Below are 27,915 nucleotides of genomic sequence, written 5' to 3' on the forward strand. Positions count from 1 at the left end.
TATGGGTTCGTTGTTAATTTACTTGGGCTCAGACCATCCATTTTTATACACTCCAGTAAAGCAGCAGTCACACTGCGCTTTGATAGACTTACGTTATATGCATGCGAATGCGGCAGACTGGAAGCGCAAGCTTTCAAATTTCGCAATTTGCTGCATCGGAAAGTTCAAGCTCTGACCTGTAAAATCGCATCACATGATTGCATGAGACAACACGAGATCTAAACATGACCTCTCTGGACAGAAATTTTAAATATGGAGCAATCGCTCACTTTTTTTTAATGTTAAATCATCACCGCACAACAGAATTTTGCATGCTCAAATGCTAGTGTGACTGCAGCATAAAGATATTTAGCTGAAATCAGGGTCATTGGTGACATTAAATCAAGTCAATAACTAGCCCGAGCAATATAGCCGGCAGCTAGCTCTCGGCAACTCTCACATTGTTGCCCATTGAAGCTGAGCAGGGCTGCGCCTGGTCAGTACCTGGATGGGAGACCACATGGGAAAGCTAGGTTGCTGCCAGAAGTGGTGTTAGTGAGGCCAGCAGAGGGCGCCCAACCTGTGGTCTGTGTGGGTCCTAATGCTCCAGTATAGAGTGCAGTCTTTCAGACCGAGGTCCTGACTCTTTAAAAATCTAAGGATGCCCTTCGGGAAAGAGTAGGGGTTAAATTTTGCCCACTGGCCTCCTAACCCTCCCCATATAATAATTGGCTTCATCACTCTGTCTCCTCTCCACCAATCAGCTGGTGTGTGGTGTGCGGTCTGGCACAAAATGGCTGCCATCGCATCATCCAGGTGGATGCTGCACACTGGTACACCCCCCCCACCCCCCCCCCCCCATTCCTATATAGATGTAAGGAATTATTATTGAGGCAAGGGTATTCATATAGCACATTTCATACACAATGATAATTAAAAGTGCTTTTTAATAGTTTTTAAAAGTCCTTTACATAAAAAAGAGGATTAAAAAGAAGTATATAAATATTATTGTAATAAGCTGGCGATTTTGATAGGCCTCTTGTTTAATCTAACAAATAAAACAAGTGAAACTTAAAAGGATAGTTCATAATATTCTGTCATTATTAACACATCCTCTGCTTGAAGGTTGGAGATTTATTTTTTGGCCTTTTTTAGATAGGACAGCATTGAGACAGGAAGCAAAGTTGAAGAGAGCGAGAGGGGGGTAGGGTAGGGAAATGTTCTGAGTCGGGATTCGAACTCGGGACACCTTGACGTGCTACTGCACCATATGTTGGTGCACTAACCACTAGGCTATTGCGCCGACTAAAATGATTTTTTTAATGCAAAATATCCATTTATACAATTACCGTGGTTCTCTAAATTTCAACACTAGAAAGTAAATTTCTCAATTTATTTAAAATAGTAATAACAATTAATAAGTATTGAACACAGCACCCTTTTTTCTAAGAAAACACATTTCTAAAGGTTTTTAAAAGATGTTAATAATAGCCAAAGAAATCCATGTATGCAAAGAAAACCAAACTTACTAGTTTACAAATGAAGTTCTTTGTAATAATATGAAATGACGCAGGGAAAATGTATAGAACACGTGAAGAAAGGAAGGTGTAGTTTGGCAGTGAAAGCCCAGACAGCAGCTGAAATCTCTTAGTAGTTCTTCAGCAACCGTCTGCCCTTCCTCAGTGTAAATGAATATCAGCTGCTTCAGCCCAACATCTACATTAGCAGGAGGATGAAGATGAAACCAGAGTGAACATTACCTCAAGACAATTATCCAAAACACAGTCAAGGAGACTCTCAAATCAAGCCGTAAAATGGCCCAGCCAATCACCTGACCCGAATGCAATAGAGGATACTAAATAAAGGTCAGCTTTGACAGACAAGACCCACAGAACCATCAAGATTTTGATACTCTGTTGACAAAAAAAACACTCACCTGAGCAAAGTATGTGACTTTATTCTCCAAATGAAAAGTGTCTTTAAGCAGCAGCTCCAAAAAAAAAAAAAAGCCTTAATAGCCTAATAAAAAGTATTAAACACAGTAGTTCAGCCCTTTCTCATATCACTTCATTATTACACAAAGCACGTTTTTCAGATTTGTTCGGTTCGTTGTATTATTTTTATGTTTGAAGTGTTCGGGTTATCTTGAAATCTGGTTAAATTCCATCTCAACAGCTCCTTTAGTGATATTATTTCTGGAAAAAAACATGACGTGTTCAATACTTATTTTACCCAATGTAATTGTATAACCAAAAAAAAAAAAAAACATTTACCTCTCTAATATGATTTATATAGAACTATTACATTTTGGGATAGCATTTAAAGCAAAGGCACTGTAAGTAACAGTAATAAAATGACCTAATAACTAAATGTAATTCTTTGAAAGTACTTTTTTTTTCAGGAGAAATGTAATTTATTACAGTAACTAGTTAGTAATTTTCTTAAGAAAGTCCTAGGATGCCTTGAGGATGAGTAAATAATGAGCTTATTTTCATTCCTGCGTGAACTAACCCTTTAACAGAAAAATACATATAAAAATACTTTCAGAAAATAGTTACTTTGTGCCAATAAATAATGTGTAAATACCATATAGTGTTTTTATAGTGTCGGAATGAGCTACAGCATAGGAAAAGCTTTATTCTGACTTGCGGATGGCTGTCTTGTGTATTATTGGTTTGCATTTTATCTCCGACACTCTGGTAGTTTGGGTGTCCAGTTTCCGTCAGCTCCACAAGTGACGAAACTTTCCCCGTAGAGTCGTAATCCAGGACTGCAAGCGATGGTGACGGTGTTCCCGTACTTATAGACTGACCTGAAGCCCCTCATTCTGGATCCACGAGGAATGTCAGGACGAGGACAGCTGATGTCTAAAAACACAGGATTCAACAGTTTGTTCATTCATTTTAGGGCTTATAAGAAAATAATTTGCAATAATAAAATAGTAATTTATTGTATCATTAAAATTGTATTTAAATGACTTTTATAATTTATTGTCTGAACAATACGATACAACTAAAAGCCCTCTAAATCAATCTCTCTCTCTTTCTCTCTTTCTCTCTCTCTCTCTCTCTCTCTCTCTCTATATATATATATATATATATATATATATATATATATATATATATATATATATATATATATACAACAGTTCTGTCTGGTTCACGAATTTGATTGGCTGATAGCCGTGATATATTTAAGTAATATCAGCACCCATACAGCCTCTTTACCCTTTGTGTATTACTTCGTCCTCATACAGCCAGCAGAAAGCAGTCATGAGATGCTTGCTCAACTGTTTAACTGTCAGCTTATGATTTGAATCCAATGTGGAAGAAAGTAGTTCCTCATACAAAAGGGTTTTTAAGACTATGTTTGATTTAGTTTTTATATACACAATTATGCCGTCAAACTGTTGTATAAACGCAATATCACACGAGTAGCAGTGCAATATGGCTGTATATCGGCACTGGTGGGGGCACTAAGGCACTCCGCCTGCGGCCTCGTGCCAATGCACGCCTCCCACCAGTGTGATATTGCTATATATATAATTATATATATATATATATAATTATATGTATACTACCATAGGCTAGTTATATTACCACAGCAACAATTGAATTAATAAAACAAATTATATCAAGTACTTTACTATAGTATGGTTCAAAACAACTTATTGACTATAAATTACTAATAATGTTTCTTCATATGAGTATGGTAAACTTATTTCTGGTTACTAGTGTTAAAATATAGTTTCTTTGTTATTTGCATTCTGTTCTCTCATTATGTATGCATATGCTATGCTATTGTAAAAAAATAAATACAGTTGTTTACAAAACAGGTGCTATTCAGTTTATAATTCCTTTGTGGTCACTGAGTTTATTAGGTAAATTAGTACTAGTATCAGTGAACAACACACAAATGTTAATAATGTAGTTTATGTAATCAGCTTGCTTATTCCATCAGTAGATTTGCTATGTGTAAGTTTATACAGTTACAGAGTTTTATACAGTGTACTGACTCTCACAAGTGTATCTCGAGTTATTTTGTGTGATAGTTAGATATACTTTAAATAAACTACAAACAAAATATATATATAAACTTCTCAGATTTTTTTCTTGAAACTCTTAGTCACTTTCCTGTCTGATGGCTCATTATGTAGCTCATTATGCAAATCTTTATTTTCTCAAATGTGACTCACTGCATAGTAATGATAGTTTACGGCTTCTTGCATAGACCATTTTCACTCAGAAAGTGACTTAAAAATTTTAATTCATTGTATTGTTTTCTGTGAGCAAGTAAACAAGATGATTCTCACATCATTTTGAAGCAAAAACACTCGGCTACAAGATGCTGTTCTCAAAAGTTTTGTGCACAAATGTTCTCTGTGTGTTTCACAGCCTTGTTTCAGTGACTTCAAAATTTTTAGTTTTTCACCAACCATGCATAAACGTTTCTTTCTCAAAAACACAAACACATACAAACATTCTGCTTAGGTATTATTGTAGCCCAGCTTGTGCTGTTTACAGTGTTATCACACTTTAGCTATTAATATGTTTTTAAGATACTGAAAACAACACAAATGTCAGTGCATGTCAAAACTTCTCCAGAGCCCCAAAACACCCTCAGACCCCTGAGGGTTAAAGCCACAGGCTATAAAAGCAGCTACAGTATACTCAGACACCAAAATGTGCAGATTCTGGAGGCTATAATAAATGATCTGATGGTTATTTTGAGCTGAAACATAAGAGAAATATTCCGGAGACACTAAAAGCTTATCTTACATCAGGGGTGTCCAAACTACGGCCATCTGCGGCCCCCAATCAGTTTTGTGGCGGCCCGCGAGGCTTTTTATAAATTTCAAAAGAATCTGGCCCGCTATACAAAAATTAACGTAATTCAATAAATAACCACTGGGTGTCGCTATAACATGCATTCAATTAAGCAGCAGTTCTTGTTATGATCTATCTATCCATCCATCCATCCATCCATCCATCCATCCATCCATCCATCCATCCATCCATCCATCCATCTATCTATCTATCTATCTATCTATCTATCTATCTATCTATCTATCTATCTATCTATCTATCTATCTATCTATCTATCTATCTATTTATCTATATACACACAGTTGAAGTCAGAATTATTAGCCCCTTTTTGATTTATTTCTTCTTTTTTAAATATTTTCCAAATGATGTTTAACAGAGCAAGAACATTTTCACAGTATGTCTGATAAAAATTTTTTTTTCTGGAGAAAGACTTGTTTGTTTTATTTCGGCTAGAATGAAAGCAGTTTTTAATTTTGCATGAGCCATTTTAAGGTCAAAATTATTAGGCCGTTAAGTCTTCAGAACAAACCATTGTTATAAAACAACTTGCCTAATTACCTTAACTTGACTAGTTAACCTAATTAACCTAGTTAAGCCTTTAAATGTCACTTTAAGCTGTATAGAAGTGTCTTGAAGAATATCTAGTCAAATATTATTTACTGTCATCATGGCAAAGATAAAATAAATAAGTTATTAGAAATGAGTTATTAAAACTATTATGATTAGAAATGTGTGCAAATATCATATATATATATATATATATATATATATATATATATATATATATATATATATATATATATATATATATATATATATATATATATATATATATATATATATATATAAGCGTGTCTGTGTGATGTATGTAAAATTTGGCCCGGGACAACGTGTTTTTTTTTCATCTGGCCCTCGGCCCAAAAAGTTTGGACACCCCTGCCTTACATCTCTTAAAAGGGGAAAAATAGGTACCCTTAAAAAATGTAACGTAAATATTGAGGAAAAATAGTCTAAACTATTTAAGGGAGGGAGGATGGTCTAATAAAAAAGTGATTTTACCCTTGCAGAGAGGAGCAGGGCCGCTCCAGGTGCCGTTGGTGGTACAGTATAAATCTTGGGTCCCGATCAGAGCTCCAGTCTGACAACGATACGACACCATGTGCCCGACAGGAACATCTTCATTCCTGAAGTCTGAAACCTCTGCATCTTTGACCTCAGGTGGAGGAGGACAATAAACAGCTGAAAACACACACACACACACACACACACACACACACACACACACAGGTTATAGTTTTGTAAATTTGTAGGGACATTCTATAGGTTTCTATTGATTTTATAGTGTACAAACTGTATTTTCTGTCCCCTACACCAACACTACACCAAAAGCCTGGTATGCACTCATGGCGCATGCAATGCGCGTAGCTCTGCATTTATACTCCTGCTGCTGTTTGTGTTGCTCTGCAATAACACTTCTGAACCGCTAGTTGGCAGTGAGGTGTTTATGTTCCTCTGTCGAGTTTCTTCGCTGGTGTTTTGTTTTTTCTGAACGCTTATTTACTGTACAAGTGGCTCAAACTCGCTCATTTTGAGGCGGGAACCAGCGGACGTGCAACAACTTTAATCATAAAGTAAACACAACACAAAATATTCCATCTGGAGCTCCTTCATGGGTCTCCACACTTGTAAACACTCGCTTCATCAGACATAAACACACACACACACGTACTGGCATAAAAACAGCCCCTCAGGCCATATGCAACTAAAATAGCTAGCAGATCAGTTGCTATCTGTTTACCTAGTCATAAACAATACTGTTTATGACTTCAGTAACCAATATAGCAACTTATATGTAAATACTTTAATATAAGCTATTTATTTCTTATTTGTACAGTTAAACACACATCACAAACCATCTGCACATAAACATCTAGATCTATATACTGCAAAAAGACATCTGTTATGGAACAGTTTCCATATTCAGTGATTCACAAGTGTTTCTGTTCATTTACAGTTGTGAATTGCATTATGGGATGTTGATCTCTGCTCTGTCGAATTTTGATGTTGAAAATTCTACAGTTTAACAAGGTGACTTTTATTGACATTTTAGTAGTTTGAAATAATTTAACATGTAAGAAAGATAAGAGAAATATAGCGAAATAAATATATCTTATAGAGAAATAAGTCTGTAAAAACAAAAAATCCACAGTTTATTACAAAGTGTTTGTAGCGTAATATGTAACACCAACACAGGCAATATACCACTTTAAACTATTAAATATCTTCATAAAACTTTTAAACATGTTCACTTTGTGAATTTCGAACTAATTTCAAGTGGAGCATGCGCTTATTATTGATCACGGCTAGTCCCGCATTAACTAATGCATGACTCACCAATCAGCCGATTCCTAACTCACTATAAATAACCAGAGTTTCTCACTTTAGTTATCTTCGCCTTGAAGAATCCACCCTTCCACCCCCTTTCTCTTTATATAGCAGCACAGCGGCCAAGTGGTTACCACTATTGCCTTACAGTAAGAACGTCACTGGTTAAGGTCCTTAAAAGGCCAGTTGTCTTTTCTGTGCGTACTGTAGTTTACATGTTCTCCCCATGCTCATGTCGGTTTACCCAGGCCCTCTAGTTTCTTCCCGCAGTCCAAAACACATGTGCATAAGTGGATTGATCAATCTAAATTAGCACTATAGCAGAGCTCTTAACCAGCAGTATATCTCATTCATTCATTCATTCATTCATTCATTCATTTTCTTGTCGGCTTAGTTCCTTTATTTATCCGGGGTCGCCACAGCGGAATGAACCACCAACTTATCCAGCAAGTTTTTACGCAGCAAATGCCCTTCCAGCCGCAACCCATCTCTGGGAAACAACCACACACACATTCGCGAAGGCAGGGAGAATATGCAAACTCCACACAGGAACGCCAACTTAGCCGAGGTTCGAACCAGCGACCTTCTTGCTGTGAGGCAACAGCACTACCTACTGCGCCACTGCCTCGCCGCAGTATATCTCTATAAAGCAATTTCTATTTTGTTATTAGCCCTAAAAAATAACAGTTCGAGACCAACCTGAGCTTAAACTCCCCTCTCGCCCTGCACACGGGAGGTAGCTCTGGGCTCGAGGATTTTTTAAGCTCAGTGCTCTCTCCTGGGACAGCATGCCAAACATGCTTTATAACCACTCATCAGCTGAGTGTGAACTCTTTATAAAGGTTAACAAGTTGTTGGAAGAAAATCAAACTGCCATAATGCCATTCAAAAGCATAAATAAATGGGGGGGAAAAAAATCACACAATATGGAAATCTGCTACTTTATAGATATTTTTAAGATATTTAATATATTTATTTCAAATTATTCAAATGTCTTTCTGTTGATGTGTATGTATGAACCCTGAGCCCCTTTAAACCGCAAAACAATCCTTGTGTGTGTGTTTGCACACACACAATAATTAAGTCTGAATATTTGAATAATTAAGTCTGACTCTAATATCAAGGTGAAAAAGTAAAAAAAAAAAAAAAAACGTCTTACGTTCACACACAGGGATCCTTCCATCCCATCCTCCATCCCGACAGACTCGCTCCTCTGGGCCAATCAGCTCATACCTGACCAGACAAACACACACAGACATCAGATAACATTTACATGCAGATGCTAAGTGCCATTCAAAGGGAGTTTTTTCTAATAATTTTTTTTTTTTTTTGCATGGCCTTCTCTCATATAAAATACAATTAAACGTAATTTGTAAATATAAAAAACAATTAGAGACATCAAAAATGCTAATGCTGACAGTAAAAGCAAATAACAATGACAATTACCACTTTTTATTTATTAATGTTTTTAAAGGAGACCTAATATGCCCCTTTTTACAAGACGTAAAATAAGTCTCTGATATTCCTAGAGCAGTGGTCACCAAACTTGTTCCTGGAGGGCCGGTGTCCAGCAGATTTTAGCTCCAACTCTAATCAAACACACCTGAACAATCTAATCAAGGTTTTACTAGGTATACTTAAAACATCCAGACACATGTGTTGAGGCAAGATGGAGCTAAACCCTGCAGGGACATCGGCCCTCTAGGACCAGGATTGGTGACCCCTGTCCTAGAGTGTGTGTGTGTGTGTGTATGTGTGAAGTTTAAGCACAAAACACCACACAAATAATGTTTTATAACTCTAAAAACTGACCCGTTTAGGCTTTGATCCTAATTGTGCCATTTTGGCGACTGTCACTTTAAATGCAAATGAGATAGTGCTCTTTTCAAAAGAGGGTGGAGCTACAAATGCCTGTGCGTCAGCATAGTGGCCGATTCAAAAACAAGACTAACGATATCCCTATGCTAATGAGGGAGAGACAGTAACAAGTGGGTGGGGCTTTCCCCTCTGATGACACGTACAAAGGGAGAATGCCAATCAAAGTGTTTCTGCAGACTGTTGTTATCAGGTGTGATTATAACAAATACAACTTAACATATTTACCATTAGAATACTGTTTTTAATGGTTATATTCACACACTGCCTACACACACGTCTTTGGCAAGACATCAATGTATGCTCTGTTCTGTTACAGAATCAGAATTAAATTGAATCTTCTAATAAAACCATTATTGTTAAACTTAATGTTCTAATATAACAGAATTAGAATTAATCACAACAACAACAAAAAAAGTATTTGTCTGTTTCTCACCCTTCCTGACAGATGGCTCTAGCTGAATCTCCGAATAACACTCCGCTGTACTGAAAGCGGCCGAAGGAAATCTCTCCAGCAGAACCACAGCTTTTCCCTTTAGACAGAAACACACTGTTTAACGCCAGGAAAGCCAAGAATGTGGATCTGTGGTTTTCTATGCCAGAAAACAACTGACAGAGAAAGACGGAGATGGAATAAAAGGGAAGAATTCATTGTATGATCAAAGCTTGATGCAATCTGACCAGCACTAATCCAGCAGGTGTTATTATATACAGGACAGTAAACCGCAATGGAAAGTCACAGCTGTCTGGTGAAAACATCTCCTGAACTCTTGAAGATGAATACACTTTAAAGACACGCAATCAGACTATTAAATATTACAGCAAATACTCCAAGACAAAGGAAAATATATACAATAATAAAACTTGAAGAAATGGTTTTGGACACTTCTAAAGCATAAACATAATGCTTAAATATTTAAGAAACATGCCAAGAGATTATCATATGTGTTTATCTGAAAACAAATGATGAATCAGTTATTCTCTTCATTAAATCTCTGTCATTGTTTTGGTCTGAGCAACATGTTAAAGTTTCTGCTGATTTGAACATTCTTCAAAACATTTGGCATAATGCAAGTACAAAATTCAGCTAAATATCAGTGATGTCAAACAATGAATCACAACCAAATTAAAGTTTTTGTTTACATATTATATACAGTATGTGTGTACTGTGTATATTTGAGTATGTGTACACATATACAGTCAAAAATTACTCTTGCTGCTTGTTCAAACTACTTATTTAATATTAGTTTGCTTAAGATTTTTCGAAGCAACCTAATTATTTTATGTTCAATCCACTTAAATTTGCAAAAGCGATGGAGATAACTTATTTTGATTTGTGTTGGGACAATATGAAGTAAACGTATGGAACCCAGCATGTTTTTTTTTTTTTTTTGTATAAATGCACACACATACTGTACATAATACAATACATATATCTATATAAACTGCTCAATTATAAAGGGAACACTAAACTAACACAACATAGATCTGAATAAATGAAATATTAAATACTTTATTCTTTACACTAGTTGAATGTGCTGAAAAACAACTTTTCTGAACAAAAATCACACAAAAAATATCAAAAGAAATCATTTATTAACCAATGGAGGTCTGGATTTGAAGTCACACTCAAAATTAAAGTGGAAAAACACACTTCAGGCTGATCCAACTTTGATGAAATGTAATTAAAACAGGTCAAAATGAGACTCAGTAGTGTGTGTGGTCTTCACGTGTCTGTATGTCCTCCCTAATGCCTGAGCATGCTCCTGATGAGGTGGTGGATGGTCTCCTGACCTAGACTAAAGCATCACCAGCTCCTGGACAGTCTGTGATGTAATGTGGCATTCGTGGATGGAGCGAGACCTGATGTCCCAAAAATGCTCAATTGGATTTAGTTCTGGGGAATGGCGGGCCAGTCCATAGCATCAATCACTTCATCTTGCAGGAACTGCTGACACACTCCAGCCACATGAGGTCTAGCATTGTCTTGGTATTTGGAGGAACCCAGGGCCAACTCCATTGACATGCTTCTACAAGGGGTCTGAGGAACTCATCTCAGTACCTAATAGGACTCAGGCTACCTTTGGCGAGCACATGGAGGGCTATACAGCCCCCCAAAGAAATGCCACCCCATACCATAACTGACCCACTGCCAAACCGGTCATGCTGGAGGATGTAGCAGGCATTAGAATGTTCTCCACAGCATCTCCACACTCCAAACCTGCTTTCATCTGTGAAGAGCACAGGGTGCCAGTGGCAAGTTTGCTATTCTTGGTGTTCTCTGGCAAATGCCAAATGTTCTGCATGGTGTTGGGCTGCAGGCACAACCCTCACCTGTGGAGGTTGGGCCATCATACCATCCTCATGGAGTCTGTTTCTGACTATTTGAGCACACACATGCACATTTGTGGCATGCTAGAGGTCATTTTGCAGGGCTCTGGCAGTGCTCCTCCTGTTCCTCCTTGCACAAAGGCGGAGGTAGCGGTTCTGCTGCTGGGTTGTTGCCCTCCTTTGGCCTCTACTACGTCTCCTGATGTACTGGCCTGTCTCCTGGTAGCACCTCCATGCTCTGGACACTACGCTGACAGACATAGCAAACCTTTTTGCCACAGCTCACATTGAAATATGTACATGTGTGTATATATATATATATATATATATATATATATATATATATGAGCAATATAACACTCGTAGCAGTGCGATATGGCTGTATATCGGCACTGGTGGGAGGCGTGCGTTGGTGCGTTGGCTTAGTGCCCCCACCAGTGCCGATATACCAGCCTGATCTCACGAGAAAACGTAAGTATTTTACGAATTCGTACAAGTTCAGTCGTACAAAATGGTACAATTTTAAAAAGGAGGCGTGGCACCTGACCCCACCCCTAACCCCAACCGTCATAGGGGGATAAGCAAATCGTACTAAATTATACGAATTAGATCGTACGAATTCATACGAATTAGCCACTAAATGAAAAAGTTACGAATTGCCGTGAGATTGTGTTGGATATACAGCCATATCGCACTGCTACGTGTGTGATATTGCGTTTATACAACAGTTTGACGGCATAATGGTGTATATAAAGACAGAATCAAACATGGAGAGTCTCAAAAACCCTTTTGAATGAGGAACTACTTTCTTCCGCCTTGGATTAAAATCATAAGCTGACAGTTAAACAGCTGAGCAAGCATCTTTTAAACTTTAGATCTGTAGTGTCTGCTTTTTGCTGGTTGTAAGTGGGCGGAGTAATACACAAAGGGTAAAGAGGCTTTACGGGTGCTGATATTACTTAAATATATCACGGCTATCAGCCAATCAGATTCATGAAACAGACAGAACTTTTGTTTATATATATATAAACAAACAATTTAATACAACATAGTTATGCATATATTTATATTACACAAAAATATACATAGTATGCACAAATATACTTTGTAAACATAAACCTTTATGTTGGATGTGATTAATCGCAATTAACCGTTTGAAAGTTGTACAAAATGTGGTACACTGTTCTAGTAGTTTTTGGATACTTCAATGGAAAATTGTATACGTTGTGCTTTATAACAGTGAATATATATGTGATCATATGTGAGTATTATTTCTTACGCTGACATCGGAGTGCCAATTTTGTCCACTCTCCGGCCTGACAGCGTATGATGTCACTTCCAGAGGCTCGGCGAAGTCCTAGATTACATTTATACCGAATACGAGCACCGGACGAGTACTCAGTCAATGAGGGCGTCCCTTCTCTGAAGAACACATTGTGATGGAGATATGATGGAGGTGGACCACATTTACCTGCGAGAAAAGTACAATAAGAGTCCTGTCAATATTATACACACTTCAAAATATATTAATGTAGATTAAAACTAACTCGTTGTGTTCTGTGGAATACACATATTTGACTAAAATAATAGTAAATATTGTAAAATATTTTTTACAATTTAAAATAACTAAGAAAACATTTTAATGGTACCCTATAAAGAAAATCTGAGATCACTATATGGAAATGGCAGTATTATAAGCCACATTCCCCAATAAAAAACAGGCCAATCAGAGCACAATTCCTCCCTTATTTTTTAATTTGATCAAAGTTTATAATATACTTACCATGTACAGTTGAAGACAGAATTATTAGCCCCCCCTGTTTATTTAGAGCAGATTTTTCTTCAACACATTTCTAATCATCTAATTTCTAATAACTGATTCATTTTATATTTGCCATGATGACAGTAAATAATATTTGACTAGATATTCTTCAAGACACTTCTATACAGCTTAAAGTGACATTTAAAGGCTTAACTAGGTTAATTGGGTTAACTAGGCAGGTTAGGGTAATTAGGTAAGTTTTTGTAAAACGACAGTTGTTCTGTAGACTATCGGAAAAAAAATTGCTTAAAGGGGCTAATAATTTTGTCCCAAAAATAGTGTTTAAAAAATTAATAACTGCTTTTATTCTAGCCGAAATAAAACAAATAAGACTTTCTCCTGAAGAAAAAATATTATCAGACATGATGTGAAAATTTCCTTGCTCTGTTAAAATTATTTGGGAAATATTTTAAAAAGAAAAAAAAAATCAAAGGGGGGCTAATAAATCTGACTTCAACTGTATATGGAACTATAATTTAGAAAATTGGAGATGTCGCTAAGTCAAAGACAGCAGCACCAGTTTAATTTTTATGCCTTTCTAAGCAATGACTCTTTAGAGATTGTCAGAATGCAAAATGCAGGATATACAGATTAGAAATGCAGTCAGCTCCACTTTGAAGAGGCATAAGATACAATTAATTGTACCTTTTGTTAATTTATCATGTTTATTGTGAAATATCAGCTGGATATGTTTGTAATTTGAAGTAACAAACACATGTAGACTGCTGAGTATTGAGTTTTATCCACGTTTAAATATCGAATCAATCACTCAGCTCTTAAATTTTTTTTTCAAGTGAAAGAACAGAAATACACTTTATTAAACGTCATCATTGGTTTATGCAGATATTGATATTCATTATTGTCTGTGTTTATGTTACATTTTACAACACAAATACATCACAATTCAAAATACAACACAATGCATCTCTTTTGTTAAGTTTAATTATAATTTAGAATATATTTTATTTCATCTTTCTCTGTCTGGTGGTTTATATTAGAAAGCTCACTCGCTTCATGTTAAAAAAAAACCTATACTACTTAAGAAGATTTAACAAAGCATCTACTCCGTCTGTTAAAATATTGTTTGAGAAGTGAAGTATGAATATTTTGCGTATGTTTATTTTAGAGTGCATCATGCTATGTGTGGGTTCATGTGAGATAGAGAGCAAGCACTTAGAGCTAACTCTTTAATATTCATGACCTTCCAAATATGGTCAATAAGGACATTCTGATTCTAGTCACATACCTTCTATGTACATACCCGTCAACATTGGGATGTGAAAATAAGGGATATCTCCTCTAAAAAATTTCCAAATTACTAAATATGTTAATTTGTAGATGTTTTATTGTAAGTAAACAGTTAAATGGTCAGTATTATGTTTTATTATCATTACTATTTACAAAAGAAAAAAATAAATTTATACATTAGCAGCAAATACATTAGCAAACAATGCAGCTTATTATAATAGTTGTTATAATGAATTAGAATCAAGCTATCAAATCTCATTATCTGTTTCTTCACTGTATAACTAACACATTCTGATTAAAGAGCAGTGAATGCATCTTATCTCTTATTTACTTAGATTTTTTAAATTTATTTGCATTAAATAACAGGTGTTACTTTAAAAATGCACACATCTAACAATATAATAAAGGCATTCGACTGTTTTCTAAAATTTTATGCTCATTTAAGACGAAATTAGTTGTATTTATAAAAAAAAAAAAACACCAAGATCGACATCTTTAGATTTTATTATTATTAATTATGTGTATATGTCTGTTTAAAACACGCACCCAAAAGCCAGACTTTCACTCTGCTTAAAATCACGTGTACAGAATCCGCTTGGGAAACAGCATCTGTTTATCACTATGAAGCGCGTCACCTGACAGTCACGCACCATTATATGACTGTTTTGAGGATTGCATATGAAGGGGAGACGGCCTATGTAATGAAAAGGAAGGGGAATCACACCATTTTTATATTTATTTATTTATTTAAGTGTTTTCGTGCTTAAAGTGAAAGCACAGAATAGACTCACATTTAAGAGCAAGGGGCGGCCCCTGGTGGTTCGGTGGTATGGGTTGCGTATAGGGAGGCTCGGCTCTTTAATGTTTCTAGCCACCCTTCAGAGAAACACTGAGAATACGGGAGAAATACGGGAAAATACTTTTACGGGATAATAGCGGGATAGAACTGTAAAATACGAGAGAATCCTGGGCAAAATAGGAGGGTTGACAGGTATGTATGTAAATGTCACAGAACAATTTAGCTTATTAAATCAATGCAGTTTAAAGCTCCTTTAAGCTACATTTACATTCCTGCGATTTAAATCTGAATTATTACCACTGATCACAATTCCAAATGTTTGAGTGCTCAAATAATATTATTTTTATTGCATCTACCGTTAGCTAAATCTCTTATAGTCATTCTTGCTATTGGCTGTCTGGTCAGAATAAAAAAACAAGAGTGAAATATTTTAAATGATTGGCGAGGAAAAATGCTATTTGCATTGATATTTATTAAACAAGAGTGTCCTCAAAATAGCTTAATTTGACATTCCTGTGATTCAGTTCTGAATTTTAAGCATCATTATTAGTCACACGATCACAATTCCAAACTTTTTAGCTCTCGAATAATATTATTAATGCACCTACCGTTAGCTAAACGTGTTTTAGGGTGACACTCGGGCAAGCTTTGCCATTGGCCGTCTGGTCCACATGTGACCTGCGGTGAGCCAATCAGATCAAAGCCCTCGCTGCAGATGATGCTCACAGTGTCTTTGGGTTTGAACGTGTTGCCAAATTCATTGATTCTTCCATTTGCCACAGCGGGTGCAGAGCAGAGGTTTACTGAAAATAATCAATAGTAAAAATATTATTTTATTGATTATGAAAAATGCTATTTGCATCGATATTTATTAAATGAGACTGTCCTCAAAATGGCTTAATTTGACAGGAATTGAAACAAATAAAAGTTCAGAAAATTCTCAGATTCTTTACATTTGCTGAATTTGCTAAGGTATGAGCTTTAGTTATTATTTTGAGTATATTTATTCCTGTGATTCAGTACTGAATTTAAAACATCATTACTATAGTGTTCAGTGTCACATGATCAAATGCAAATGTTTGAGCATGCAAATAATAACATTATTAATGCCTTTACCATTAACTAAATGTTTTTTAGGGTGACACTCAGGCAAGCCTTGCCATTGGCCGTCTGGTCCACATGTGACCTGCGATGAACCAATCAGTTCAAAGCCCTCGCTGCAGGTGATGCTCACAGTGTCTTTGGGTTTGTGCTGGTTGCCGAATGCATTGATTCTTCCGTTTGCCACAACGGGTGCAGAGCAGAAGATTACTGATAAAGAAACAATGGAGAAAAAATATTGTTTTATTGGTGATGAAAAATGCAATTCGCATTGACATTTATTAAACAAGAGTGTCCTCAAAATGGCTTAATATCACAGAAATAAAAAAAAATGACCTGATAATTCCCAGTTACTTTAGATTTGCTGAATTTGCTAAGGTCTACGTTTAAGTAAAGCTGCAGTTTGTTCCTGTGATACAGTTGTGAATATTACGCATCAATACTAGTCTTCATTGTTACGTGAACACAATTTAGAAACTCTCAAATAATATTATTAATACACTTACCGTTAGCTGAACGTCTTTTAGGGTGACACTCTGGCAAGCTTTGCCATTGGCCATCTGGTCCACATGTGACCTGCGGTGAGCCAATCAGTTCAAAGCCCTCGCTGCAGGTGATGCTCACAGTGTCTCTGGGTTTGTGCTGGTTGCCGAATGCATTGATTCTTCCGTTTGCCACAGCGGGTGCAGAGCAGAGGATTACTGAGGAAAAAGGAAAACATTGATGAGGAAAAATGCAATTTGCACTAATATTTGACAAACAAGTGTGACCTCATAATGACTTCATTTGACATGCAGCTATGAAAAATCATCAGGAGGCATCAACATTCTCAGTTTTTCTGCATTTATTAAATTTACTCGGGTATGAGTTTGAGTAAATTGTTGCTTTTTTTTATTCTATAAAAGCCTATAATAACAGTTTTTCCTTTTTTTTTTTTGCAGAAACTTAAGTAGGTATTGCTGCAGCCCGAAGACCTCCAAGTGGGAGGGATTACACCGCAAGTAGGTTGGATTTAGGAGGTGTAGGGACAATAAACATCAATAAAACACATAGGGCTCTATTTAACAATCTAGGCGCAAATAGCGCAGTCCAAAGTACAGGGTGCAAAAGCATTAAGAGCGTGTCAGAATCCACTTTTGCTAATTTAATGACGGAAAAATCTGTTTTGCGCCTCGGCGCATGGTCTAACAGGGTTGAGCTTATTCTCTTAATGAGTTCTGGGTGTGTTTTGAAAAATAAACCAATCAGAGTGTCATCTCCCATTCCCTTTAAGAGTCAGTTGCGCTGCGCCATAGTGCATTTGCTATTTACATGGCGGACTTTGTAAGTGTAAAACTGAACGCTTCACTAGCGAGAAAACAGTTAAACAGACCATCTGCATTCTTTACTTTCACTTTCACACTCTTTCGTGGATCAGGAAACGTGTTGTACGCACAGACATCCATTAGCCTACATAATTAATTTTGTTTATTAAGCGCAAAGATTTGTTTCAAAACTGTTTCTAAATTCAGTTCTAATTTCCAGCAAACGAAGTGTGCTCAAACAACGCTCCTCAAAATAGCAACGCGCCAACAACGCACCTTAACACACCTCTTATCTAGACCGAAACACCCATGAGTCCACAAAGTGGCGCAGTTAGATTTGCCATTTAAACAACGTGGAGGAAAACAGAAAAATTTTGGTCTGAAAATAGCATCACATCATAGAAACACGTCTTGTGCCTTATTGCGCCGGGTGTATGATAGGGCCCATGAGGTTACTGTGAAGTTGGGTTTAAGGTTGGGATAGGTGTAGACATTCATAAAGCACAATATTGAACTCATATGTGTCATGTACAAGATATTAAATAAAAAAAATCCCCAGGGTTGTACAGCCCACATGGAGCTCAAGTCCCACACACTTGGAGCTGGCTCCAACCTCCACTTAAACCTTTCTCTAGAAATTGGTCAGAATACGAAATGTTTACATTAAAAAGGTTGTAAAGGTAAAATATCAGTATCTGAAAACAAACCACCATTTGGTAAAAATAAAAACCCTCTAAAATTAAACTATACAAAATTTAATTTACTAAAATCTGCTATATTACTAAACATAGCTATACAAAATCTAGAACACTTTAAAGTGCTCTTACATTTTTATTAGGGATGTAACAATATTGTAAATACCGTCATACCGCAATAGTAATTGTTTTCAATATTACCGCAGGCGCATGACTCAATAAAACTATATTTCTGAGAAAAGTTTGCTTAGGCGAATGAAGCGAACGGGAGGTAGCGGGAACTACAATTCCCATCAGCCTATGCGTGGCCATCATCCTTTGCGGTCTGTTGTCAATACAGATCCAGTAATGCGGAAATGGAGTGTGCTGCTAGTAGCGGGGAAGAAAAAGAGCTGGAAATTATCAAACCTAAAGCGGGTTTTAAATCGGATGTGTGGAAGCATTTTGGTTTCTTTCTAAAAAGATACAAAAAAGTAGAAAAGGTGACAGACAAAGAAAAAAACAATATGCAGGCACTGCCAGACTGTGGTGAAATATAAGTCGGGGAATACGACTAAAGACACAGCACATGTTAGATTGATGCAGACATTCACTTGTACCGCAAAGAGACCTCTATCTCACTCATGGCTTGTCCTCTCAAGTGGTGGAAAGACAATGCACAACGTTACCCACTGCTGTCAACCTTGGCTAAATCATATCTCTCTGTCCCAGAAACCTCCGTCCCAAATGAGAGGGTTTTTTCTGTTGCAGGAGACATTATAAATGCCCAGAGATCCCAGCTTTTACCAGATTATAGTTATATGATAATTTTCCTTAAAAAAGCCCATCTCTATCTAAGTGAGTGAGTGATTAAATGTTGAATGTGATGAGTTTTCAACAATACTAAATTAAAACTTTATTTGTTTTATATGGTTAAATAGTTTTTTGTTATTAAAATTGAAAAATTGAAGTTCCTGTTTCAAAACTTACAGATACATGGCTAATTTGTATGTCATTGATATGTTCAGTGCTAAGGTAAATAAGTACTTTTGACACTTTTTTCGAGTATTTTCATTAGTTTTGTTTTTCCTGTAAACTACTCAATAAATACCGTACCGTGCCATTCATACCGAGGTATTACCGTACCATGAAATTCTGATACCGTTACATCCCTAATTTTTATACATCACGCTAAACACTGGGATGTTAACCCAACGTTTGCCAATCATAATATTAATGTCTACACAACAATAGATTTTATTTTAAGTACCCAAATGTCTATTCGGTTATCTCAAGTCACACATTGACTTTTTACCCAAAAATTTATGTCAACCTAATATTTATTCCCAACAAAAAATCCAGTGTTGCTTGAGGAATTTAAAAAAAAGCAAGAATATCCCCTTAGCAAGTACCAAGCTTTCTGTGTATCTCTGGAAATGGTGTTTAAATCAATTGTGAACAAAGTTTAAGTTACCTTTACGGTGACACTTTGGCAAGTTCTGCCATTGGCCGTCTGGTCCACATGTAACTAAAGATGAACCAATCAGATCAAACCCTTCACTGCAGGTGATGCTCACAGTGTCTTGCGGTGTATATTGTGTCCTTTCTCCAGGTTTTATAGATCTGTTTTCCACAGCAGGTGCTGGACAGGTCATCTTTGGCACTAAAATTAGAAAAAGAAAAAATAAAGTGTTAAAAAGTATGACGTGAGCTTTTTATACAACCCTTGACAAAAAGTATGGAATCACCACTCTTGGAAAATGTTTGTTCAAATGTTTAAATGTGCAGAACAAAAAATAAATAAAACCCAGACATGCCATGAAACTACTGCAATGGATTTGATAGATCAGAGGGAAACAGATATCTTATAATAATACGTTTAAAAATAAAGCAGACTGCTTGGCAGATTTCACCGATTGCAGGTTATTTTTTAAAACGTAACTCCTGCGATTAGGCATGGGATGATCACCGTTTTTAAGGTATGCAGCGGTTTGGAAAAGTTTATTATTATTTTTGTTTTGTTTTTTAGCACAACAGTATCTCCAGCAGAAAAGATCTCCAAAGATGCCATTTTAAAATGTAAAGAAATCTGTGTTTTAGAAACTAATGAACACAGCAGAAGTCAATGACTCATTTCATTATTTAGCCTGACATGTTTACTGCTCCAAAATATTGCAATCTTTCAAAAAAAAAATTTAAGTTGAAAACAAAAACTTTTGTTTTCAAAGGATAATTTTTTTGTTTTTTGTTTTTTACTCAGCATATTTTTTAAAAAGAGCATATTTTAGAGAGAAGAGCACAATATCGTGAAACCGTGATATTTTTATCCAAAGTTATCATACCGTCAGAATGTTTTACCGGCCCATGCCTACCCGCTATTAACGAGGGACCACTGTATTACAAAAATATATAAACATTAATTTTTTGTAATATATTTGGTAATTCCACAACTATAATATCAAATGTTTTCAATGTACACAACTGCAACTAATAGAGCATTGCAGTAACAAAATAATTCCTTAGATTAAGCACACATCAGCACTTTCTCAACAAAAATAGTGAAAATGCATACAGACATATTTTGCCAAGACATTTTATTGAAGTATTCACACAACTTCAGGTTGATTGCTAACTTAAAGAATACTTCATGAATTGAGTTTGAGCTGTTGTTAATTATAAATTAAAAATATTATTTACAACATAACAGTAATGAATAAATACACATAAAACCATGAGATGTGTGACTGACTAAAAGATACACTATTGGAGTGCTGCTTCAAAGCTACTGTCAAGCTAATGAAAATGTAGATAAGCTTTAGTTAAGCTACTCTAGCTAGCTTTTCCCCAACTTCACTGAAATTTTTCATAATTTTCTCTCCACTTATTCCAAACCTATTTGTGTGTGTGTGTGTGTGTGTGTGTTCAGTCTTCTAATGAAGACAAAAGAAGATATCTTGAAGAATGTCAAAAAACCGGTAGCCATTGACTTCCATTGACTTCTTTTTTACCTAATATTGATGTCGATGGCTACCGGTTTTCAACATTCTTCAAAATATCTTCTTTATGACCTATTAAATACCAAAAAGATGCACTTATTTACCTAAAAAAGGAACTGTGGAATGTTGAACATTTCATGTACTTACATGTTGTAGATATAATTACACAGTGGAGGGACTTTCAGACTCCAATGATGACTGACAAAATAACCTTATCAAGTTCATACACTGGATGTATAGATAGTGTGTAATTTGTGAAATAGTTTATGTCAATCCAACATTTATCATCTTGCAAAAACACCCTAAATTACCTTTACGATGACACTCTGGCAAGTCCCGCCATTGGCCGTTTGGTCCACATGTGACCACTGAGGAGCCAATCAGATCAAACCCTTCACTGCAGGTGATGCTCACAGTGTCTTGCGTTGTGTATTGTGTCCTTTCTCCAGGTTTAATCCATCTGTTTTCCACAGTAGGTGCTGAACAAGTGACTTGTGGTGCTAAAATGGGGGAACAAAACCAATGATGTGTTTCCAAAAAGTTTCCAGATGAAAAAATAAAACAAATCAACGGTCACACTATATTTAGAGGCATAATTGTTTCAAATAACAAACAGTTAACTATGACTTTTTTAATATTTTATTTATATGTAAAAATATGTTATATGTATATGTGGTTATCCATATACATCCGCAACACTGGTTTCCCCTTTGTGGCTTTCACAGTAGGGGGACATAGCTAATAGTAAGCAAAAATCAAGGTCCAAATCTTTAAGCATCATATACAGTTGAAACCAGAGGTTTGAATACACTCTAAAAAAAGAAACATAGCCATTTTTTTTAAATGTCTGATGGTAAATCATACTAAACGTTTACTATTTTAGGTTCGCTAGGATTACCTAAATGATTTACATTTGCTAAATGCCAGAATAATGAGTTTTTTTTTTTTTTTTTGAGAATTTTTAATAATTTCCAGACAGTCAAAAGTTTACACACATTTCCTTGGTATTTTTTAGCTTTACTTTTAAACTCTATAACTTGGTCAAATGTTTTGGGTATCCTTCCACAAGCTTCTCACAATAGTTTGAAGGAATTTCGGCCCATTCCTCCTGACAGAATTAGTGTAACTGAATCAGATTTGTTGGCTGTCTTGCTCGCACAAGCTTTTTCAACTCTGCCCACACATTTTCTATAGAATTAAGATCAGGGCTTTGTGATGGCCACTCCAAAACATTCACTCTGTTGTCTAATTTGGCAGTATGCTTAGGGTCATGGTCTGTTTGAAAGAGCCATTTGTGGCCAAGTTTTAATTTCCTGGCTGATGTCTTGAGATGTTGCTTCAGTGTTTCTACATAATGTTCTTTCTTCATGATGCCATCTATGCTGTGAAGTGGACCAGTCCCTCCTGCAGCAAAACAGCCCCCACATTATGATGCTGCCGCCCTCATACTTCACAGTTGGGATGGTGTTCCTAAGCTTGTAAAATTTTCCCTTTGTCCTCCAAATGTAACACTGCTCATTATGGCCAAACAGTTTAATCTTAGCTCCATCAGACTACAGGACATGTCTACAAAAAATATTATTGTTCCCAGTGTAATTTAGCAAATTGTAATCTGGCTTTTTTATTTATTCTGGCTTGTTGATTTTCCCATGTTGTCACACAAGGAAGCAGTGTGTTTGAGGTTTTCCTTAAATAATATTCTATGGTTGTGCCTCACATTAACTCAAATGTTGTCAATTAGCCAATCAGAAACTTCCAAAACCTTGACATCATCATCTGAGCTTTTTCAGAGGCAGAATAATCTTACTGTATGTAAACTTGACTTTTAAGAAAAGTTATAACAATTTCTTAAACAATATCTCTCCCATTATCCTGCTATTAAGCATAACAAACAAATTTGATAATTCTAACTTACCTAAAAGAGAAAAAGTTTAGTCACATTAACATCTGACTTTTTTTTAAATGGTTATGCTTTCAAATGTACATGGGTGCATACACAACACCAATATAGGAGTAAAAAATAAATAAATAAGCAAAAAGAAAAATACAAAAAGTTTATATGCATAAAAAGTTACTATTCAATGTTTATTGCTGCTTGGTAATAGTTATTAAAGTAGTGTACAAATAAACAGCCAATTTCTTCACAGCAGGCAGGTTATAAGCCACTAGTTCAGGGGTAGGGAACCTATGGGGCTCTTTGACCAAAACATGTGGCTCTAAAACTCTGTCTCCCTTCAATGAAAAAATAAAACTGTTTAAAAAAAGTCTCACCAAAAAAATCTGAAATGAATCTTTGCTGAAAAAAGGTTCCCGACCCCTGCACTAGTTAATAGCGAGAATTGGTCCATAAACTAAAGTGTAACCAAATCTACCACTAGAGGGTGACATTATGCTGCAATATATTCAGAAATACACCATTGATTTAAGTATAGTAGTAGATTAAATGGACCCTTTTGTACAGTAAAACCTGTTGATCGTAACAGCAACACTTTCCACACTTTTATAAAGTTAGTGGTTTTTAGAATATATAATTGCATTTCATAAGTAAATGGAAGTGACATTTAGTTGTGTTATAATGCATGTAAGGGATTTTAATGATTAAACTCACCCAGACAGACGGGATCAGTACCACTCCAGCCTTTTTCCAGACACATGCGGAACTTTACTCCTTTTAAAACATATCTGCATTAGAAAACAATGGTCATATTTTACAGTTATGTTTCATTAGTTGATGTATTTACTAAAATAAGCTAAAAATAAACAATATTTTAATAGTTCAGCCTTTAATAATGCATTATTAGAATAAATTAATCCTTGCTAACAGTATTTAATGCTCTGTGAAATAACAAGAACAAATTAAAACTTTAACTGATAGTAAAAAAGTTTAATGCTGCAGTATAATGTACAAAATATTAACTGTTAAAAATAATTCATATTATAATATCCAGTGAGTGGAAGTTCTGTGAATGCAAAAGCTTTGTTGATGCCAGAGGTCAGAAGAGAATGGCCAGACTGGTTGCAGCTGATAGAAAGGCAACAGTAACTCAAATAAGCATTGTTACAACTGAGTTTTGCAGAAGAGCATCTCTGAACACACAACACATCCATTCAACCTTGAGGCAGATGGGCTACAGCAGCAGACAACCACACCGGGTGGCACTCCTGTCAGCTAAGAACAGGAAACTGAGGCTACAATTCACACAGGCTCACCAAAACTGGACAATAGAAGATTGGAGAAACGTTGCCTGCTCTGATGAGCCTCCATTTCTGCCGCAACATTCAGATGGTCAGGTCAGAATTGGGCATCTACAACATGAAAACATAGATCCATCCTGCCTTGTATCAACGGTTAAGGCTACAGGTGGTGTAATGGTGTGGGGGAGATTTTCTTGGCACACTTTGGACTACTTCCAGTTGGATAACGTACCATGTCATAAAGCGTGAATCATCTCAGACTGGTTTCTTGAACATGACAAGGAGTTCACTGTACTCAAATGGCTTCCACGGTCACCAGAACACAATCCAATAGAGCACCTTTGGGATGTGGTGAAACGGGAGATTCGCATCATGGATGTTCAGCCAACAAATCTGCAGCAACTGCGTGATGCGATAATGTCAATATGGACAAAATCTCTGAGGAATATTTAAAGTACCTTGATCAATCTATGCCACAAAGGAATAAAGCAGTTGGTGTACCTAATAAAGTGTGCCTGTGAGTGTATATTGACAAATATATATTGGTTTTGTATTTTCTTTTGTTTATAAATGTATCATTTATCTATACACTATATTTATACACAGTAATTTTTTGGATGTAATTAATCAAGATTAAATGTCATATATATATATATGACATTACTTTGTTTATATATATATATATATATATATATATTTTATATATATATATATATATATATATATATATATATATATATATACACACACACACACATACACACACACACATACATACATACATATATATATATATATATATATATATATATATATATATATATATATATATATATATATACACACACACACACACACACACACACACACACACACATATATATATATATATAAATTGTATTCCCCCTCTTTCTTTTTTACTTTGTTTTATTTTGTTCTCCTCAGTACATGTTAAAGTTACTGAAATCAAACAGTGTTGATAAAAAAAGAAGATTCAATACCCTTGATTACAGATAACAATGGCTTTATCTCCGTATGACTGTCCTTCTCGTCTGTACTGCCCGTTCTTGATGTCTGCCAACCCGTTGCATTTGACCTCTATAGAAAAAAGGAGTAAATATTAAAAAACATAGAACATAATCAATGAGTAAATGACATACTGTAGAGATGACGAGACAAATCTTACTTTGGCATTTCAGGGTCAAGGGTGTCCAGCGTCCTCTCATACAGAATGACATGCGGTTTCCTTCTGATGGCACGTGACCCCGATGACATCTATAAGACACTTTATCTTGATGGTTGAATACTGGCCTGTAGATATATTTAATGTCCAGCTGTTTATCAGGGTATTTTGGTGGTTCGCCACATCGAAAGCGTGTTTGAGACACTGAAACAGAAAGAGTTTTAAAACACAAATTACAGTGAACATACAATACTGCTGTCTTATGATTTAGATAAACAGTCAGATTGTTACTGTTATTATTCATATTGGCAACCATAATGAAGATAATAGAGACATGCTGTTGAAACAAATAGTACAAGAACACTGATAGTCTGTGGGAAATATAAAAATACATCTTTAATGTTTTGAGTTAAATATATTTTATCAGGATTTTTTGGCTGTTTTCTAGGACAAATATCACAATTTTTAAATTAAGATATTGATTATTGTTTTTGTTTTCAGAAAAGTTGCTAAAATAAAATACATCAAATACAAAAAACATGACATAATAAATTGTAAAAATGTTTTAAAATAAGAAATTGAAATATAATTGTATATATTATATATATATTATATAATTTTATTTGTTTTGCTTTGAATTGTATTTATAAATATAAAATAAATATTTAATTAAAAAATAGAAATAAAAAAATAAATTTTTAGTGTTTTGAGATAAATCGATTTTATCGATACAAATATTGCCATTTTTAAAGACAAATTAATCTTATTATTTTTTATAGTAGCTATAAAGTTATATATATATATATATATATATATATATATATATATATATATATATATATCATAAATACATAAAACATAAATTTAATAAAGAAAGTGAAATATAACTATATATATTAATATATTCTATTTATCTTATATAATTTATATAATTAATTTCATATACATTTTTCAATAATTTCTTATGTTTTTGCATTGAATTGTTTTAATTTTTCTCACATAACAGACGTTTATTTCTTTTAAACAAAGTAATCTAAAATACACATTTTTCTGAAAATATATTTGTACTGAAAATAAACACACACAAAAAAACTAAACAAGAAAAACATCTTTGCAGTGTGTAAAAGTAGCAATATTATGCAATGTATGACTAGATGGAAAGAGATCTATTTTAGCCATGTGGTTAACAAAACAAATCTGTCAGGTATGCACACGATAACACCTCACCTTTATTAGACTTAATCTTAGTAGCTGAGTTTCAATTCATGAATCAATAGCATTTCCAGTAGCACTAAATACTGCCAAAATCTAATATAATCTCAAATAAATACATATAATAATATAATTGATGCATTTAAGAAAGTACTTCTGAATTATTATGTGCCAATTATATAGTTTATGTTAATACAACAGCTGTATAACACAACTTATCCAAGTTTTCTATTACTAACGTTATATAAATTCAAAAGACCAGTTTACTGCAATAAAAACTAAAGCATACTACAGTATTTATTGCAGTTTATCAGTTCAACATAGTTAATACTACATCAACAGAGTTGTAAATAGCCTACTATATTAACGTTAACTTATAAACAATAATATACTGTAACGTTCCCTTACTATAGAGGTTACGTTAAATGGTTAAAAAACTTTAATAGCAACATTATTTACTATAAATTAACTTTAACCTTAGTCTGAAACTAAACTTACTCAAATACATAGCTAGAAAAATTACAAGTCATCATTTCGCTGTTAAAGTATATGAATATAACGTTATTTGTGGCGGGAATAACGGTCGAGTGTGTCAGAATCATAATAACACAAACACACGACGTGCCACACGACTTGCCACATCGAGTTTTGCTTATCGATCAGGTTTGCCACATATATGACATTTATTTAATGTTAAAAGTAAAAGTTACTCACCTACAAGGTGCACAAAAACAAGTACGAGCGCATTCCTCCAAACAGTCGCCATATTCACAGCCGACAGTCTGCAGGAGTGAAGCAGGTCTGAGGTAAATAATGTCTTCACATACTCACACACGCAGTTTAAAAACACGCCTGCTCTCGTCATGAGCTCAAACCCTGCCCTCAAAGCCAGAGTAAATCTTCAGTAAAGACTCATTTACTCAAATAATATCCGAATTCAACGACCGAATTGAAATAAATAATGAAAACCGTGTCTGGTTAGAAC

The 27,915-nt window shown here is 35.1% G+C and overlaps 1 protein-coding gene across 3 annotated transcripts; it reads right to left on the minus strand.

The window, feature by feature from the left end:
* Positions 1-1,920: 1,920 nt before the first annotated feature.
* On the minus strand, positions 1,921-27,733 carry si:ch73-217n20.1. 3 transcript variants are annotated; one of them, XM_009297128.5, is made up of 14 exons: positions 27,645-27,733; positions 25,722-25,922; positions 25,537-25,633; positions 23,949-24,022; positions 21,652-21,840; positions 19,819-20,007; positions 16,873-17,067; positions 16,382-16,576; positions 15,874-16,068; positions 12,676-12,867; positions 9,502-9,598; positions 8,350-8,423; positions 5,865-6,044; positions 1,921-2,846 (listed from the first exon to the last, which is right to left on the minus strand). In XM_009297128.5, the coding sequence occupies exons 1-14, from the start codon at positions 27,694-27,696 to the stop codon at positions 2,662-2,664; spliced, it is 2,115 nt and encodes a 704-aa protein (XP_009295403.2). In that variant the 5' UTR covers positions 27,697-27,733; the 3' UTR covers positions 1,921-2,661. The 3 variants fall into 3 exon arrangements, 2 of the variants coding, with proteins under 2 accessions (XP_009295403.2, XP_009295404.2); XR_012398799.1 differs by lacking the exons at positions 1,921-2,846; positions 5,865-6,044; positions 8,350-8,423; positions 9,502-9,598 and adding exons at positions 10,645-11,296; positions 11,400-11,641; XM_009297129.5 differs by lacking the exons at positions 1,921-2,846; positions 5,865-6,044; positions 8,350-8,423; positions 9,502-9,598 and adding an exon at positions 10,645-11,641.
* Positions 27,734-27,915: the final 182 nt, after the last annotated feature.

This window comes from Danio rerio, chromosome 23 (genome assembly GCF_049306965.1).
Source record: "Danio rerio strain Tuebingen ecotype United States chromosome 23, GRCz12tu, whole genome shotgun sequence".
NCBI lineage: Eukaryota > Metazoa > Chordata > Actinopteri > Cypriniformes > Danionidae > Danio > Danio rerio.

Excerpts from the sequence above, each read along its gene's own strand:
- si:ch73-217n20.1 (XM_009297128.5), bottom strand. The coding sequence starts at position 27,696 with ATGGCGACTGTTTGGAGGAATGCGCTCGTACTTGTTTTTGTGCACCTT. Across the intron at positions 20,008-21,651 it reads GCCAGAGTGTCATCGTAAAG|TGCCAAAGATGACCTGTCCA; the intron begins GTAATTTAGGGT and ends TTCTAATTTTAG. Across the intron at positions 17,068-19,818 it reads GCCAAAGTGTCACCGTAAAG|TAATCCTCTGCTCTGCACCC; the intron begins GTAACTTAAACT and ends CTTTTTCCTCAG.